At 49.1% G+C, this 19,000-nt stretch overlaps 1 protein-coding gene across 4 annotated transcripts in view; it reads left to right on the top strand.

Annotated features, from left to right (window-relative positions):
• The window catches only part of ACKR3 (atypical chemokine receptor 3), a 139,531-nt gene extending 120,801 nt beyond the window's left edge, over positions 1-18,730 (top strand). For 2 of the 4 annotated variants that reach the window (XM_038182113.2, XM_038182112.2), the window contains one exon: positions 16,778-18,730. In XM_038182113.2, coding sequence (XP_038038041.1) covers positions 16,805-17,899 — 1,095 coding nt within the window. In that variant the 5' untranslated portion in view covers positions 16,778-16,804 and the 3' untranslated portion in view covers positions 17,900-18,730. Of the gene's footprint in view, positions 1-4,559; positions 4,623-12,570; positions 12,729-16,777 lie in introns of those variants that run through there. The other 2 variants (XM_027461163.3, XM_027461164.3) reach the window with 2 other exon arrangements.
• The last annotated feature ends 270 nt before the right edge of the window (positions 18,731-19,000 follow it).

Consider the following 19,000-nt stretch of genomic DNA (forward strand, 5'->3'; position numbering starts at 1 on the left):
ATGATTTTGCATTCACCTTCCTGGCGTCCAGTTTCAAGTAAATATTTTAATCTCAGAGGAGCTTGATTCTCTGCTTTCCACCCTCCTGGCTTTGCTGAGGAGAGCAAGGGCTCCACTGATTTGTGCAGGTAGCCTTGAGATCAGCTCCAAACATATTTCTTGCCTTTCATTGGAAAGCTGTTCTGGTGGAGAACAACTTTTTGGCTATTTAAGAGTGGAAGGGAGCCTCAAGGAATCTGCTTTTTCTCTTTAGCGAGTGCCAGTAATATCACACTTGGAAAGCAGTTGCTTTTTTTTTTTTTTTTTTTTTTTTTTTTTTTTTTTTTTTCCTGCCTTGTGAACTCAGTGCAAGGAAAAGGTGCTGGGGTGGACCCTGGGAGCAGAAGATCCTGCCATTCCTATGGGTGGCCTCTGGCTCTCCAGGACATTTCATGCCTTCCTTCCCCAGGGCATCACAACCCTCAGCTCACATTCTGTGGGTGACTTCATACTGACATGGGGATGAAACAATACCAAAATTTGCATCAATACCAAAAGATGAGATTTTACTTGCATTTTTAAAGCTCTCGGCAGAATCTTTGGTCCAAGTCTGGCTGGTAGCATGTCAGCATGTGCTGGGAAAGCCTGTAACAGAGCTTGTAACTTTTAATTTTTTCTTTGAGGGAATGCTTGTCTTTCACCACTTCACTAGGCGTTCCTTCATGTGCTCTGAAATGTGATTATTTGTGAGGTAGTGCTGTTTTTTTTTTTTTTTTCTTTTTCTCTCCCCTATCCTTAGCGACTACCCCTGTTTGCATTTTATTTTATCCTAGTTCCTCTGGTTCAGACTCATTTACATTGGTGAGGAGAGATGGAGATATAATGGCTGTAGCTTTGATTTGGAGACTGGAGCATTGAAAGAACCATTTAATTTCTTCCATAACAAACTCACAGTATGGAAATCAATAATTCTGCTCCTCTTCCAGTTATTTTTATTGGTGCTGTCTGTACAACATGCAGAAAATGCTCAGATGCTCTGACTGCCTTGCACTGTGTACCTGAGCAGAGAAGGGGCAGGCAGCAGCTAAAAGACCGTGCAGGTTCCCTGACTTGCTGTGACCTCTAACGATGGGTGGAAAATCTACAAAACCACTTTTCTTTGTGTTTTTGCCATTCTAGGGGGAGCTGAATTTTAAAAAGGGAGGGTTACGTTCATCCTACAGGTGTATGTCTTGGGCAAGACAGTGGTTGAGAAGTGGAGCTGGCATGATGATGGATATTTTTCAGAAGGAAAGTTGTGTGTCCATTAGAAAACACTTGCACTCCATGTCTGTAACCCCTACACCTGCTCCAGCAGAGCTGTCCCCACTGCAGTTCAGGTAAGCTTTAATCCTACAACGACTAGGAAGTGACCAGTGGCTGGGTACTTGCTGTAAAGATACTCCAGGGAGGCTGATCCGTGCCTTTCTTCTCTCAGTCTTGATCTGGAGGGCAGGTTCTTACCAGAAAGCTACTATTAAATGGCATTGGTTGGCCGTGAATATTCATGTGCAGCTTGTTTTTGGAGCCAAGTGTGAGCAGAGCTGTCATACTGCTAATTGCAATTGAAAGTGTTAATTTTCACACACTGGTGAAAGAATCCCAGTTTTTGGAGATTTCACTTGAGTCAGGGGTGAGGTTCCTGACAGCTTTGAAGTGTGCAGATGTGAAATGCTGAGTTTGAATATTAAGTCCCTCTTAAAATACTTTATTTCATCTGAAAGATTCCTAGACTCTGTGTTACTTTGTCAAACCCACTTTTATTTTTTTTTTTTCTTATAGAGTTTGAAGCCTTGACTTTTTATTGCAGCTTTGTTTAGATGAATTTATACATTCTTAGATCAAACATTATACAGCCTGACCAGGAATCATGCAATCCCGGAGGGAGATGGGAAGAAGCAGTATAATTTATTCTTTAAACAATGGGATCATCTCCATTAGAGTGCAAGTTAGTTAATAAAATGGGCTTTAGTGAAATAAAAAAATGCAGCTTTCCCTGGGCTGTGTTTAGAAATAGTTGCACTCAGATGGGGGATGTGATGGTCGTGTCTTGGCGCAGAGATCAACTTCATCTCCTGTGAGCTGCTACCCTGGTCACTCTCACATGCATTGAGGTATCCTGGGTGAATTAATTCCTACTGTGTCCGTGCTGCTGGTGTTCCTGGGCACAGCCCTGTGTGCCTCTGTGCTGTGATGAGCTCAGCTGCTCTGCTTCTTCCCTGGCAATGCGTAGAAGAAGGTGTCTGTCTCTTTGTGTGCTCAGGAGAAAGGGATGGTGGAAATAGACTGGAGAGACTAGAGGGATTTGACCAGATCCTTGTTGCAAAATGGGGTGGATAATGAATGCCAGCAGAAAGACTAAACTATGCTGTTCTTCCTTACCCTGAGATGAGCCAGCTGTTCTAGGTTGGAAATGCATGCAAACTCAAGCAGGCCATACCTCTGAGGACACTTCACAGGCACAGAAGAAGGTGATGTTCAGGGATGTTCAGCACAAGATAGATACGGACCTGTTAGAGCGAGTCCAGAGGAGGGCCACAAAGATAATAAGGTACTAGAGCACCTCTCCTATGAAGAAAGGCTGAGAGAGCTGGGGATGTTCAGCCTGGAGAAGAGAAGGCTCTGGGGAGACCTCATTGTGGCCTTAAATGGGTCTTATACAAAGGATGGAGAAGGACTCTTGGGTAGATAATGATAGGACGAGGGGGAATGGTCTTAGACTAAAAGGGGATACATTTAGATTAAACATTAGGAGGAAATTCTTCACTGTAAGGGTGGTGAGGCCCTGGCACAGGCTGCCCAGAGAAGCTGTGGGTGCCCCATCCCTGGAGGTGTTCAAGGCCAGGCTGGATGGGGCCTTGGCCAACCTGATCTGGTGGCATCCCTGTGTATGGCAGGGGCTTGGAACGAGATGGGCTTTAAGGGCTTGTGGGGAATGTGCCACTTCTCTCTGAGGATACGCTACTGTGTGGATAGGAAACATCTCACAGGATCCCTGCAATGCAGACCTGGGAAGCATCACCCGGTTAAAAAAACAGCTTTATCCAACAAATATAAAAGATATTCTGGAAGAGGAGAAATGCTAGCTTCAGTGAAGTTAATGATGCAACTCCCCTTAGCTGGGGCAGGATTTCACCTTGGACTTGCAGTGAGTACAATGAGAGTTTCTCCTGGACCATAAAGCAAAAGTTACTGCGAGTTATTACGCACACGTGCACACAATAGTGCTCAGAGCCTGTCCGCTGAGATCTTTCCTTGGGGATCCATATAAAATACCTCTCACAAAAGCTGCCCTGTGTGCATACAGAGGAACTCCATCTAGTGACGTAAAAAAAAAAAAAGCCAACAAAACCTTTTCACACACACGTACAGTTGTGTACCTCTTATCTTACTGCCAGTCTGTTGAAGATATCAGCCCAGCTAAACAGCACTCACCATATGTGAGACTAAAAATGCTGCCTGGGAAGCACTTTCAGTCCCTGTTCTGTATTCTGCCAATGCAAAAAAATGTCCCCTTTGTCATGTTAGTGAATGAATATTCTTGTTCCCCTTTCTCCTTGGATTTATGTTAACCCTGGGTTTCAACTGAGTTTGATCTCCTTACTTTATTGTATTGCAAACAGTAGTCAATAGCTCTTCAGCTCAAGATTGCCTGGATTTATTTTAAGGTCAAGTCAACTCTCCTTGACCCAAGTCTGAACCAAAATACATTCCCAGAAGATTCCCCCACAGGATATCGGATCCGAAGACAGAGTGACATTGTAATGAGTTCAAGGTTTCAGTTCAGTACAACAGAGTCCCTGTTGGTGTGGGGAAGGCAAGCAACCCATCCTTCATATTTCAGAGCTGGGACCTCTCATGGGGCATTTCGGAACAGATTTTGTCATCCACTGGTAACTACTCTTCATAGAACAGTGTCATCGATTGCATTCCTGGTGCTTGCTGCCTGAAAGGAGACCACTCCCAGCTCCTTACACGTGTGTTTGCATGGCTCTAACATGCATGCGTGGAATGTGGTGTGCAGGCTTTACACAACTGATGAATTCATCTGCATTCATGCTTTTTTTTTGTTGTTGTTAAATATTTTTAAAGAGAAGGAAGAGTGGCATCTCTTCTGGGGACTCTTTAGCACACAGGCAGAACCAAGCGATACTGCATCATAAAGTAAAAACACCGCTTTGAAGAGCTGTGACAAAAAATGGAATGAACTCATAAATTTATCCTGGATGATAAATCTTCCTTCAAAAGAAGGCAGCCTTATGTTTAGCACAAAAGACTGTTTATTTCTTCTGTGGAAAGAAAAAAAAAAAAAAAAAAGGAAAAAAAAAGAGTGTAATCGGATAGGATTAACTTTCCAGGGGCCCTGGACAGAAGCTAAAGCGCAGACCACTTCCTTCTTGTGCTCACATTGGATAATTTGAGCTCTGGAGTAGTCTAAGACCTCTCTGGCTTCCTAAGGCATTGTGCCATGACCAGCTGCCAGTGTGACTTGCACCTAAAGCCAATATTAAAGATCCAAGCAACAAGAGTTTCTACAGAAACAAAAAATTGCCCAAATGTTTGGGTGGTATAAACTGCTTGTCTCAGCTGGGAACCTGGCCCAGGTACGGATGAAAATGCTGCCTTGTTAGTGTTTTTCATCTCAAGCAGGTAGTTAAATACATTTATGGCAAACATAAATAACGTAAAACTGACTTAATGTTGCATTAAGAATCTTTGTGGTCTGTGTGCACTGACTTTGTTGTTTTGACTGTTCATGGTTAATGTTGCATTAGCCCTTTTAATTTAATCTATTCGTTTAATTACCTAGGGACAGCCTTGTGTGCACTTTTGTTGGTGGGAGCAATGGTGCTTCAAATTTCACACCTCACTGGGATGGATGGGAAAGTTTTTACTGAGGCAGCTGGGTTGGCAAAAGGAAAAAGTGAGAGTCTAAGTCCAGTCTGCATGCGTGTGCAGAGAGTGCAAAGAGTCCCGTGCATTTTGGGTGATAAGCAAACCCCATCTTCAGACTTCTCTGATGGGCCAAGTTGAGTTGCTTGTGCTTGAGCTGGTTAAAACTCGCATGAGTTGCAGTATTTGCAAGAGCTGTTCAACAGGCATTGTTATTTTGAGCGGTAAGCTTTAGCTGTCTTCTACCCTTGTTTCTCTGGAATAAGCTACTTTGGATAGCGAGTTATCACAGAGAAAGGACATGGTCATGAACAGATGCTGTATGGTAACTCGTATGTAAGTTGAAGTTCTTCCCACAGCTGTTAGGAGAGCAGTAGCACAGCAGAACAATGCTAAACCTCTTTGGGGTGATTGGACTTGTGCTGATGGTGCTGTGTGAAGTTGCTCTGAGCTTCTCTTCCAAGGAAGCCAGTCTTGGAAATAGAAGGAAGTGGGTTAGAGATCACTGTGAGTGCAGCTTCACTTCTTGGTTAAGGCAAGCAGTTACACCTGGGCTAACCTAGCCAGGTGAAAGGAACACCATCCCTGGACCTCTGTGGTTCCCACAGGGGGTTCTCTAGGATGCATCACCAGCTTCTTACAAGAATTGCTGGAGAACTTATTACTGTTAAAGGGTAAAAAATGACAGGGAGGAGCTTTGTTGAGAACTTTCCCCAAAGTTTTTGATTAAATGAAGTGCCTGGTACTGTTTTGTGTGGTCAGGAGAGAGGCTGGGGGTGCATGGTGGAGTGTAACCATAGCTGTGAAAGAAGGCTGCGAGACCAGTCCCACCTCTACATCTCCCACTCTCTCAACACTTTGCTGCCAGTGTACTCTTAGTTGGAAAGTCTCCGCCACCACTTCTGTGGCAGAGATGCCTCATTGTTTGGAAGCTGCCTGTCGTGAGGAGGCTTCTTCCATGTGCTGTGGCTGGCTGTGTGCAGGGTGCTCCTCAAATGTCTGCCAGATGTGGTCCCTCAGGGAGGGGGGTGTTAATCAGCCTCTATCTGATTGTGATTTAGGCAGGAGATGGCTATCAGTCTGATGCAAACACTTCTGGCCATGTGCCATCCTGGGATTTCCGGAGAACAGAGAGACAGCATGTAGGGTATCTGGACCAGTGTGCAGCTGAAGAAGGGCTTTGGTGAGCCCATGTTTTGCAGCTGGTTAAATCAATTGCCAGTTCTACCCAAATTTCTACCCAGATCTTTAGCATCTGTCTGGACTGGGGGCTTGGCCATTTCTAGTGCTGAGCCTAGAAGTGATCAGAGCCCTGAAGGAGTCGGCCAGGTAATTCCAAACCAAGAAATGTCAAACCTGTAGAGAACACATCTGTAACGTTTGCCATTGGTGTTTGCAAGCAGGCTAGACAGTGTTCACAATGGGCTGAGTAAAAAATTGCCCTTTGTGTTCGTTTACTTAACATTTCCAAGGAGCTGTGGCTAAATCGGGGTGACCTTCATTCTCAGCTCCCATGCACAGGCTTAGCTCCAGTAACTCCAGTCAAGCTATGCTGACTTTCGGCAGCTGGGACTTGGGCCCTGCTTTTAATGTCCCTTGTTCAGTGCTCATGTAGTCGGTTTTCCTTGCCAAGATTATATTTGCTTTCCTTCCTAAAGGACTGCTCTAAATATCATGCTTTAAAACAATGTGTCTTTTCTCCCCACAGAGAACAATATGATATGCCACTGTTGAATTAATATGTCCATGAAAAGTGAATATAATCTCCCCAGTAGATCCCCTTTCCAAAAGATTTATGATTTAATGATTTTTTTTATTTCTTACCGGCGTGTAGCGTTTAGTCACTTTACACCTAGCAGGGCTTTTTCCCAAGGAAGCCAGCGAAGGCAGGGGGATTCCATCATCCCGATTCAAATCCTTTCTTCCCTCTCTGCTCCTGCTCTGCCACATGTAATGCCTGTTGCTGGCACAAAGTTAAACCCAGCTTTCTGTACCAGAAAACCCAAATTCTGTCAGAATCTATGTCATGGTGCTGGTCTGAGACAGATCTGTGTGGAGAGAGAAGTTTTGAATGGTGTTCATATAAAAACCAATGCCTCTGAAAATCTTTGTTGCTAGCTGCTTTACTGCTCCAGGCAGGGTTTCTTGCTCAGAGTCCTATTTGATCTAGCTCGTGGTCACGCTCTGTCACATCTTCAAATAAATTGCACTAATGCCGATGACAGGAGGTTATGAAGCCACAAATAACATCCATAGGTAACACTTCCATTTAGTCAAAGAACAAGGCAGAAATGAGCTGTGAAGGAGAGAGCCAGCTTAGGTAATTATTAGCTACATGGGCAATATTCCTACTCATGCTGCCAATCGATTTCTCTTGAAAGCCCTCTGTGCCTCGAAAATGGTAAATTGATTGCTCAGCTGGCCCTTCCCTTGGCAGATTCCATAGGGATGCGTGCCCTACCTGTGCTTGGCTTTCAGCAAACTTCCCAGGATCAACGGCTGCGAATCCTGCTGGGATCGACAGAAAGGCTGGACGGGGGCATTAACCTTTCTCATGCTGTGTCTTCGGAGGAGAAAGACAAAGAGCAGCTCAAGTCCTGGGTGGCCCCGCTGATTGAGACGCATGTGAGGCACTGCGTGCTTTGTATTGTCTCTCTGAGTCAGCGCTGTTCACCATCACTTGTCAGGAGGTAAATGCTGAAGGCAGCATCCTTTCAGCCTGGAAAACACCAGCCTGCAGGCTGTCACAGGCCTTTTGGTGTATGGGCCTTGAAACCTCTAATGCCGGAGCCCTGCGACACCCCAAGGAGCCCAGCTTGCTTTCTCTAAAATTGTACTCTTAAATTCTCTCCTTATTGTTGCAATGGAGAAGTCAAAAACATAGCTTTGGAGCTACAGCACAGATGGAAACCAGCCCACAAGGGTGTCTCTGTGAAAAAATCTCAGGAACCTTCAATCTAAAGGGTGAATGCTATGGAGGAGGAAGAGACGTCCCACGCTGCGATTTCGCCAAGCGCTTGGTTTTGTGGTTTAAGGCCACAGTATTGCAAGTTGGAGTAGGAGCCTCGTCCTAGGACAGCTTGTGGTCATCTCCACAACCCTGCCTGCACGTCTCTCTCTCTCTCTGTGCCACAGTTCCTGTAGCTATAAAACAAGGCAACGCAGCGCATTGACAAGCATGAGTACAGCATCCTGGGGCACTCTGGGTGTCCCACCCAGCACCACCAGCATGTGTCTTGAGGTGGCTTCCCCAGCCTCCCAGGCTCTGTTCTGGAGGTTCCTCCAGTTTGGGGCACCCCTGGCTCGCTCCATCCTTCAATGGAGAAGGACTTTGGTGTCCCTGGAGGTGTGTAAGGGTAAAAGTGTCTTTCCCTGTGCTGCTTCAAGCACAACCAGCACCTGCCTGTGCTGCAGCAGTTGGGAGCATATTTCTCCTTGCTCTTTTCCCCTTTCCTCTTCTTGCATTTCTTCCAAACTAGAAAGGTCAGAGTTGGACAGGAGACCTGTGGCTTTCCTGGCGACTGCCGGGGGCTGCTTCAGGCATGGTTTGGCGTTAAATGGCTCGATTGTTTTCTGCTGTAGGGGAAGTGAAACCGGGCAGTACCACCGTCACTGCTGTGCCTGCTGGGCACTCGCTGCTTCTTTCCTTTCTGCCCAGCGATTTTAGAGGTGACTCCTGATGTAGTCATCCATTTATTCCTTTTGTCAGCACAGTCTTTTCCTCCACCCATCATCCAATTTACACAGCGAGGAACGTGACCAGCAGAGGACAGAGAACTAGCTGTCTGAGAGGAGGGAGGAAATGAGCGCTGCATTTCCATCCAGCAGCCTACTGGCACCGACTCCCAGGACTGCAGGAAGCTCTTTTACCTTTGTGCACTTCATGGATCACAGCCTGATTTCCTGCAGGCGTCTGTGTGTTCGGGCTCTCCCTGGCTCTGTCATCTCAACGTGGGTGTTTGCACTCCTGGAAGGCGGTCGCAGTGCTGGCCAGCACGTTGTTCCCCGCCTGTGCGTGATGCTGCTGCCTTTGGACACCCTCTCGCACACACGCTTGGCGGTGCTGCTCCTGGCTTGCTGATCCTCTCGTGTGCAGTGGAGAAACGTTTCCCTTTGTCCCTTTTTGGTGTTTGATGTGCTATTGAAATGCTACCCCTCCCAACACACACACGCACTTTGCCTTATTGGCTTCCCCCCCCAACTCTTTCTAGCAGTTGAAGCTGCCAACTTGCATTTTCTTTTTAATTTATCTGTTGACTTAAGCAGGCAGGGCTGGGTGTTAGCATCCGTCTGGCTCCCAGTTGGAAAAGGAAGCCTTAAGAGAAAGTGAGGAGGCTTTCAGCCCTTGTTCCCAACGGCGACAGGGAGAGGCTGCAGTGACTGTGAAAAATTCCTGATTCTCTGTTCCTGTCCCCCACCCCCTTTAATACAAGCATTAAAAATCTGTGCTTTTGGGGGAAAAATAATAATAAAAAAAAAGATGATGCTATTGGACAGGCAGTTAAACACAGTAGTAATCTAGCTTTCAGAACCATGTTGAGCCAAATACCCTGAGTCATGTTATTCAGCTGCATTTTCCTTGCCTTTTCCCTAACAGATCTAACACTGTCTTCGCTGTCCATCCCTCCTGCCCTACCTATCTCCATGGGTCAGAGCTCACCCTTACGTGTGTTTATCTGTGGCACTGACACACTGGAGCCTTGACTTTATGCTGGGCCCCATGTCGTGCTGCCCGTGGACCCCAGGTAGCAGAGGGTCATGGTGGGAGACCCCCAAGAAATGTGCAGCGAGATGAATCCAGCATCCTCTGAAGGTGAACGGTCCCTCCCTGGCACGTCGCCACGGACTCCTCTGTGAAGAGCTTGCCCCTTTCCTCAGCATCTGGAAACAACTTGTTTTTAAGGAGTGATGGGCTGCAATGTGTGGGGTCGCCTGGTAGCACAGGTCACTTTTCAACCCCAAAAGCACAGCCCTGGGGCTGCTCTCTTTGTCGAGCAGTCGCCTGATGTTCAGGATTCAGTAGCCTTTATGGTTTGTCTACATCACCTGCAGTCTGGGCTGAGGAACCACTGGTGCCAAACTACAGATCAATTGCTGCACGTGTTTATTGGCAGAGTGCTGCCCTGTACCCATAGTGTAAATCCACAGCCCAGGAGAGAGGCAAATTTGGGCTCGTAAGAACTCATCTTGCCTCCCCAGCTGTGTCTGTACAAGCAGTTTCTGGTCGCTGGACTGTCTCAGAGATCACATCTCTTGGGGCCCCTCGTTGGAACGGCTCTAGCAGCAGCCTAATAGCAGCAGATATGAACTAATCTCACCAAGCAGGTGGCATCAACCCTGTGCTGATCTTATCCGGGGCGTCCAGCTTCTCCGCAGCTCTGCTTGCTGTGTTGCAGGGGGATGGTTTCACATTGTGTGGTTTTCTGAGACTGTGTTGTTTTCCTTACTGCTCAAGCATTTCATCCCTGAACGCCGAGCAAAATCTGGCTTTCATAACGGAAAGGGAATGGGCTCGTCCCTCCTGCGTGTGGAACGTGTTCTCTGTAAAAAGATAGCTGGAGGGAGGAACCTGGAAAGCGGAGCGGGGGCAGCGAGGGCTCTGCTCTCACCAAATGCAAGAGAGGAGGTTGCCTGCAACTCTTGGACAGCAAGCAGCCAAGCAGCTTTGGGGTTGCAGAAGCTGGATGGTATTTTTGGAGAGGCTGTAGTACTTGCTGTTATTTTCTGGCACACCAAGTAAGGAAAAACCACTCTGCTTGCTTTTTGTCCAAGTGACTCTGGACTTCTGCTAGAATACTTTTTTTTTTGCTTAGGATTTTCGGAGCCCGATTTAGCCAAGTGCTTCAGTACATGCTTATTTTTAACCATAAGCCTGTCGTTGTCTGAACTCATCGTACTTCAATTCCGCCAACATTCACAGACTTCAGCGAGCACTCAGCGTTTAAGCAGATGCCGAAATGCTTTGCTCACTGACAGCTGTGAAGTTCGGAGGACGTAACTATCCTCATCCGGGGAGAGTGATGGTCAGGGAGGGGAACGAGGTACATCTCATCTCACCTGCTCCATCAGCGGGACAGTGAGAGGCTCATCCCTCTGTTCTCCTTCCCTGACACCTAAAATCTCGGTATGGGTAGCATGGGGCTGGGCTTGTGCAGCCTGGGCTCTGCTCCCAGCTCAGCCTGCCTAAAGCCGGAGCAGGAACCAGCGCTGCCAGCTGGTCTGAGTGCTGGGCAAGCTTCAGTGCGTCCTTGGAGCTGCAGGAGGTGTAATGCCCGCAGCTTAATCTTCTCTTTGCTGGCAGCAAACCTGAAGCTAATTGTGCCTTCAGTTGCAGGGGTGCAAATCTGATGCGTCCATTGACGCTGCTGCTTGATGAGGGCAGGATAAGGCATCACTGGCTGCGAAATGAAGCGCAGTTATAAAAGCAATCTGGTTTTAAAACCTACGACAGCTCTGCTGGCAAGTAGGAGTCCTTTTAGGAGTCTTTTTTAAGTGGATCCTTTCTGCCACAGAATAAAATGCCTTATTTTGCTGCATCCCAGACTCTCTTGAAGTTGGAAAACTTTAACAAGGTGCTTTCTTTCATGGAAAAATACATGGTCTGTTTTTAAGCACAGATTTTCCAATAGGTTTTAAGGCAAGCTTTTAATTGCCTGTGGAAATAAGATTAAGCATCACCAGGGAAACAAAATACGTACTTTTGGTGGTGTTGAAGCTCTCAGGTTGCTGAAATGCCCTGTAACTACCAAAAAGTGCCAGTTAAAAGGTGTTAGCTCATGAGTTTCTCGGTAATGGCTGGGTGTCTTGGGCTCAGAGCCGTGTGTGTGCTCCAGCAGCGGGACGCCAAGCTCCTGCCCTGCGTTATCTGTCATTTTTGGAGCAGCCTGGTGGTACAGGCGTGCGTCAGGTCCTCTGGAGCTGTCAGCACTGCTTTCAGGCTTCAGCAGTTGTGCAATTCGTGGTGTTGCTCCAGGGACGGGCTGTTTTGTTGGCAGGTAGATTGCTGTACGATCTCGCATCTTCCCCAGGAAAGACAGACAGACTGACCCTGCTGGAGCTGAACACAGACCTACCCCTTCCTCTTCCCCGCAAGGCAGGGCTTTCCTTTGCAGAGGAGGAATGCGACGGAAAGCATTTTCAGTTTTAGTTAGCAAGCCTCTTGCATCCCCTCAGCTTTCCTCGGCGTTACCTTTTCTTGCCTGTGGTGAGGGGGTAAGGTGAGAATTGGCTGCCGCGCTTTGCCTAGCCTGGTTGTGCCTAGTCTTTAGGTTTTCTAGTCTTTAGTTTGTCTAGTATTTAGTTTGCCTAGTCTTCTGTGTTATAGTGGTAGGGAATAAAAAAACACACACACACAAACTCTGTAAACCCTCCTGCCGATTGCCCCCCTTCGCTGTCTCTGGTCACTTGGTGACTGAGGCTCTCTCTGCTTCTAACACCAAACCAGCCTGTCAGTTTTAGAGGCGATATGGACCAGGCTGTCGGTTTTAGTGGTAATACGGACAAAATTGTGCCCAGGAGTCACAATCTCTTCTGCATTTCAGGAACTGGGTGCAGCCGCGGGCTCAGCTGTGGCTGCCCCGCGAGGCTCTGGGTGCGCCTCACACCCCCACACGGGGCCGCGCTCCCCCACTCATTTAACAACTTATCTTCCACAAACGACCCCCTACAACCCCCTCAGCCCACCCTGCCGCCCCAAAAGCGGGGGGCGGGCGGTGGGGCCGGGCCGGGCCGCCCTCTGGAGGCGGTTCCCCCTGGCCGCCATAAGGGCCGGGCGGCGGCGGGCGGCGCTCACTCGCTGCCAGCGCCGGGCTGCTGAGGTAATGGCGGGCGGGCTGCCCCTGCCTCCCCCCCAGCCCTTTGGGGCGGTGGGGCTCGGCCGAGAAGGGGTGCACCGGGGTTTGGGGGGCTGTGGGTGAGGCAGGGGGGGCTGCTTCGCTCAGAAACGGGTAAAGAGTCGGTTGGTAGCCGTAAGCGAGCTGGGATGCTGGGCGCCCCGCGGGATGCTGGTGTCCCTCTGGGCTGCTGACAGCTCCCGGGCTGGGGGTGAAGGGTAGGAGCCACGGGGTGCTTCGTGGCTTTGTCCGCAGGTTTTTAGGGTGTCGTGCTGTCCGCAGGGAGCGCTGGAAGTGTTTTTTTTTTTATATATATAGGGACGCGACGTGGCTGCGTTTCGGCCGTGTGCCGCGTTCCCTGCTAATCTGGCTGGGAATGAGGGCTGGGGCTGGGGCTGCAGCTAATCCCGGACTATGGGATTACGGGCCTGGGAGCGCCGTAATCCCTCAGCCCAGCCAGCTCCTCCCCACCGGGGCTCCCAGCCTGGGAGGCCGGATCGGTTTCGGGTTTTATTACCGTGCTGGGGATGTGAAAGCACATAGGCATGCAGGCGGCCCCGGACAGATGGATGCACGTGCACGCCGTGGACCAGGCAGGCAGAGATTTGGGCTAAACGCTGTTTGCAGCATCCCCAGCGTGGGACGAGCACCGGTTTTAGGGTTTTCTGCCACCCTGTTCCTGCTGTCCTCTCAGCGGGGACTGCTGGCTCTGGCTGCCTTTCTCTCTTGGCACCGGTGAGCTGACACACGCAGCCTGCTCCGAGCTACTCCTGGTGCTGAAGCAGAGGGTGGTCACAGCCACGTCCCGGTGTTTGGCTTGGGTTGGGGTCTTGGGGTGTAAAATAAGCCTGGTCCTCTTGCTAGAGGAGGTGATGTTAGACCCAGAAGGTGCCCAAGCCCACCCATGCGATTTGTGTGGGGTGTTAAGGGGTTAGGCTGGAGTCTGTCCTGCTCTGCTCTCCTCGCTGCCCACAAAACCCCATGAGAGACCCTGTCCTGCGCCACAGGGCCAACAATTTCATGGTGTATTTTAGGCAGGGGATTTGCTTTGGGGTTCTGAGGTACAGGGATGCGGGGATGGTGCTGCTGTGCTTCTCTCCAGGTTCGGAGGCCTGGGATGTGTGCATGCAGGGGATGAGGGGAGGTGGTGGAGAACTTGAGGGGGACTTTCATGGGACCGCCTGTCCTGGAGCTGGGGCTTCAAGCAGGGCAGCTAAGGGGTGGGCAGCAGCCAGGAGCTCCCATGGCCACATAGAGGGGGGGCATCATCTGTCCCAAGTCAAAAAGCTGCTGCTGTCTCAGCTCCCTCTTCAGCCAGCGAGGCATTTTTCCTTGGTGTCTGAATTTGAGCAGATGCATGTAGAGAATCCCTTTTCTCCCCACTGGCTGTAGGGGGGGCAGTGATTGCTCAGAGGCAGGCCCCTGAAGTTTGCTGGGGTGATGCTCCGTTCTGACCCATCCTCCTAAACCCAGGATGAGCAGAAATTGCAGCGTGTGCTGTGCAAAATCCCACTTATTTCTGCCCATGGATTAACCCCTGATGCCGGTCTGCCACGGCAGTGATGCTGACCGTGGGGTTGCTCCCTGGCTTTCTGTGGGTTTTTTGGTTGCAGGAGCCAGTGCTACCTCATGTGTCTTGTTAGAGACAGCACTTGGGAAGGTTGGACGAGGATAACCTGAGATCTCAGGTCTCCCCACGGGACAGTGCTCTCTTGCTGCAGTTCTTTGGGAGCATCACAGGTGTCATCCTCGTCCTTGCACGGGGCTCTGAGCTGGTTTGACTGTGTTGACACAAGGTACAGGGAGGGGGCCCTAGCAAAATAAGCGGTTAATGTGGTTTGGATCTCAACCTCGTCTTTCAGCACGCCAGCAAGATGAAAGGCTGGAAGGCTGTATAGGTTTGCAGCAATAGGCTAGGTCCCCTCGCGGGGCCAATTTGGGCCCTGTTTGTGGAGAGATTTGATCTCTGCTTGCCCTCCTCATTGTTAGTGCCACCGGCCTCCCCTCAACCGGGACAATAGTGCCTTGAATCCTCTCCTGTAATCTCCCCCCTTATCTCCCTTCTCTTCCTTAGTTTGTGTCTCTGGCAGAGCCCGCGCTGCGGTGGGGCAGGAAGGGTGGGAGCTTTGGGATGAGAGAGTTACACAGACAGGGGAGTGAAGGGTCCCTTTTTGGGGAGCACAGAGCTCCTTGGCCCAGGAGCCTGTCCCCTGCAGGGACAAGGAGAGGTTGCTTAACAGAAAACCTCATCCAAACTCTTCCTTGCTCCACTGTCTCCTTCATGCACGACATCTGGGGGCAGCTGAGCTTTCCCCATGAGTTTCAGCAATGCAGGCAGCCCTGTAAGCCCCACCAAAACCTATATCCCACCCAAAGACCCTTCAGGGAGGTGAGGCTGTGGGATCAAGGACGTTCAGGGACAGAAGCAGCTGAGTAAGTTGTTTCTCCCCGTACTTTCTTTGGCTTGGCTTGTTCCAGCCCCTTGCTCGTGCAAAGCAACCCTGCCCCAGGGCGGGAGCAGACAGTGTAAGGATGCTGTGAGTTACACGGTTTACCTCTAATTGCACGGGCTGGGGGAACTGGGAGGAACAAGGTTCCTGGCCGTGGTTCAGGATGTTAAAGTGTCCAAAGGATTTTAAGGAGTGGGAGGGAAAGGAGAAACACAAGCTGAAATATCAGCTAGTGAGGGCAGTGAGTGAGGAATGCTTGTCTTGACAGACCTCTTCCTTGCACGCTGCATCCCTTGACAGCTCGCTCAGGCTGTCCGCCTTGTAATAACAGTTTCGGTGGCCAGACAACAGATTAAGAGAAAGCTACTTGTTACAATTAAGCCGGGAGAAAGGAAGGGCTGCGAAGTAGAAGGCCTGTTGGTGTCACGGCCCTGTGTCAGAAGAGATGCAGCTGCCGTGCAGCCTGCGAGCCTCATTCAAACCTTGTACGAGCCTCATACGAGCCTTGTACAAACCTTGCACAAGCCTTGTTGCTCCTGAAGCACAGCACTCGTGGGCCAAGGCGGACAGAGGCTGTGGGTGGTGGTGTTGGCCCTGCGGGGTGGGAGGGTCGCAGCGGGGCAGGAGGCCTTTTACACCGCCCCAAAAGCACAACGGTAATTAGCAGCCGGGCTGGGATTTTGTGTGAGCCGTGCGGGTCTGCTGGGGCCCTTCCTTCTGCTGGCAAGGAGCTGAACAAGTAGCCCCGTGCTTTGTCCACTGCCTGCCAATGGGGGAAGGAGCTGAAGAGGCAAGAAAGTAGATTTAGAAAAGAGAAAGGGTGGGGAGGAAGCAGTTGTTGTGGAGCCAGCTGTGATGGGGGAGTATTTTGTAAATCAAAGCTCTCTTCTAAAAAGAAAACTTAAGCCCACCAGATCTACTCAGCTCTGATTCCTCCTCCCCCCCCTCCACTCCCCAAGCTACGTGATAATCGTTAAACACAGGGGATGCTTTGTAAAATAGAATTGAAGGGAAGGGGGGAGGATGGAGCCGGATTTAAATTTAAAATTGGATGAGGGTACAAAGCCCCTTAGTTCCCCAGTTCTGCTTAATGCAGCTGGAGCTGGGCTTGACAAGATGCTTACCAGAGCTAGTGGTAAATGTTTTACGGGACCGTGTATCAGCCAGATCAATTCTACTATGCTTGAGGGAGTGCAGATAAAATGGCTTAAAGATTCCCCTGCTGAAAGTGATAGTATCATCATTTATGCCGGGGAAGACAGATTCAGTCGCCTGACATTTATTTGGCCACGGTGTACTTTGTGGATTTCACACCCGGGGACGATAGCCAACCTGATGATGTCAGACACGAGCTGCAAGGAAAAATCACACAAAAAGCTTGTGTTGCTCCTCTTTCATCAACTAGATGAGTTTTGTTATGGGTCTGTTTTGTTTCTTTTACTCTGCAGATCTCTTTAATGAAAGTGTGCTGCGAGAGCAGGACATCACTAAAACAGCCTGTCCTGCGTGTGCTTTTTGCTACAAAGGTGGCAGCAGAAATATCTCTAACTTGGGTCTTTTCTTTGGATCCTGTTTGTTCCGTAGGTCACTCGAACCCTGAAGCGAGCGAACATGAGTGCACTTGATTTGACTTCAATCCTTGATTTCCTGGAGAAGGCCAACTTAACGGAGATCAACTGGATGTGCAACAACAGCGACTGCATCACGGTCGACGCGACAACATGCCCGGGCACACTGAACAAGAGCGCCCTGCTCTACACCCTCTCCTTCTTCTGCATTTTTATCTTTGTCATAGGGCTGGTGGCCAACTCCGTCGTGGTGTGGGTCAATCTGCAAGCCAAAATGACTGGTTACGAAACCCACCTCTACATCTTCAACTTGGCTGTCGCCGACCTGTGTGTCGTCATCACCCTTCCCGTCTGGGTTGTCTCCCTTGTCCAGCATAACCAGTGGCACATGGGAGAAATCACGTGCAAGATAACTCACCTGATATTTTCCATCAACTTGTACGGCAGCATCTTCTTCCTGGCATGCATGAGCGTGGACCGCTACCTCTCAGTTGCCTACTTCACCAGTTCCAGCAATCGCAAGCAGAAGATAGTCCGTCGCTGCATCTGCATCCTGGTGTGGCTTCTTGCCTTCTCCGCATCTCTCCCAGACACCTATTTCCTTAAGACAGTCTCCTCCAACAACGAAACCTATTGCCGTCCCGTCTATCCCGAGGAGAGCTTCAAAGAGTGGTTGATCGGCATGGAGCTCATCTCCGTCGTGCTGGGCTTTCTTATCCCGTTCCCAGTCATTGCCCTCTTCTACTTCCTCCTCGCCAAGGCCATCTCAGCCTCCAGCGACCAGGAGAGGAAGAGCAGCGGGAAGATCATTTTCTCCTACGTGGTTGTGTTTCTCGTCTGCTGGCTGCCCTACCACGCGACTGTCCTTCTTGACATCTTCTATAGCCTTCATTTCATACCCTTCAGCTGTCAAATGGAGAACTTCTTGTACGCCACGCTTCACATCACCCAGTGTTTCTCTCTAGTCCATTGCTGCGTCAACCCCATCCTGTACAGCTTCATTAACCGCAACTACAGATACGAGCTCATGAAGGCCTTTATTTTCAAGTACTCTGCCAAAACTGGCCTCACGAAGCTTATCGATGCTTCCAGAGTGTCGGAAGCAGAATACTCTGCTCTGGAGCAAAATGCCAAATGACTGCAGCTCCGTAAAGAACCCTCCTTGACTCTCTGACTTTTTTTTTTCCCCCTCTCCCCATGCTTGTTATGAACGGGGCATGAATTACAGCCTACAGAAGAGAAATAGCAAACTGTAATTTAAGAGTAGAATCGGGTGCAAAATGGAAGTGGTACCAAAATGAAGCATTTTGTTGCTGTGTTTTGTTTGATCTCCTCCTAGCCCAGTCTGGACTTCTTGACAATGCTATGCAAATGGAAATGACTTCCTAGCAGACAAAGCCATTGTGTACTATAGATAACATGCATTTTCAGGATAAGCTTGTTCCTTCCACATGTAGATTTCCCCCTCGTCTCATTGTATATGTTATATATATAGTGTGTTGTATTTAAAAGCTCAAGACTTTATTTTCTGGCTATTGGTGTACCTTATACAATTGTATTTGAAATTTAAATATATTTTTATCATGTATTTGAAGTATATTGCTGATGAGTGTATTCGGAGTGCTGTAGTCCGAGTGTTAGGATGCCATTTGGTTTTACCTAGGATAGGTAAGAGGATGACAACAAATAGCAGTACAGAAATGATCTCGTACCTGCGTCCTCGCTGGCTGGCACACTTTATTGACCACAGCTTTATGTGGCGGTTGTACCCACGTGTCTGGAGCATGAAATGTATGTATTGTAATATAGTTACCATCATGTTAAAATTAACAATATTGTAAGAGTTGTGAACTCCTACGTCCGTACTTCACAAGGCTGTATCCTTATGCACAGAATGAATGATCTTACTTCTGAGAGTTGTCTCTATTTGTAAGTTATTTTTGTAAAATAAAAAGCTGGAAAAACTTTACCTAGTCCTAGTGGTTTGACTTGTTTTTCCTCTCCCTACCGTCCTTCTCCGTAGAAAAAAAAGCCCCAAAGAAGAAGTTGCAAAGCTGCCTACCAGACTTTCTTTGATGTGGGAGCAAACAGGTCGGTTGTTGGTTGTGTTTTTCTGATGTTTGTTGATGGTGGGCAGAGACCATTGAATGAGGAATGCGAGGCGGCACCGGTGAGCGGTGAGAGGGGAAGGGGTGGGAGGAACCGGTCTGTGGAAGAATGTGCTCTTCGGGAAGGTAAA

This window comes from Anas platyrhynchos, chromosome 7, assembly GCF_047663525.1.
Source record: "Anas platyrhynchos isolate ZD024472 breed Pekin duck chromosome 7, IASCAAS_PekinDuck_T2T, whole genome shotgun sequence".
Taxonomy (NCBI): domain Eukaryota; kingdom Metazoa; phylum Chordata; class Aves; order Anseriformes; family Anatidae; genus Anas; species Anas platyrhynchos.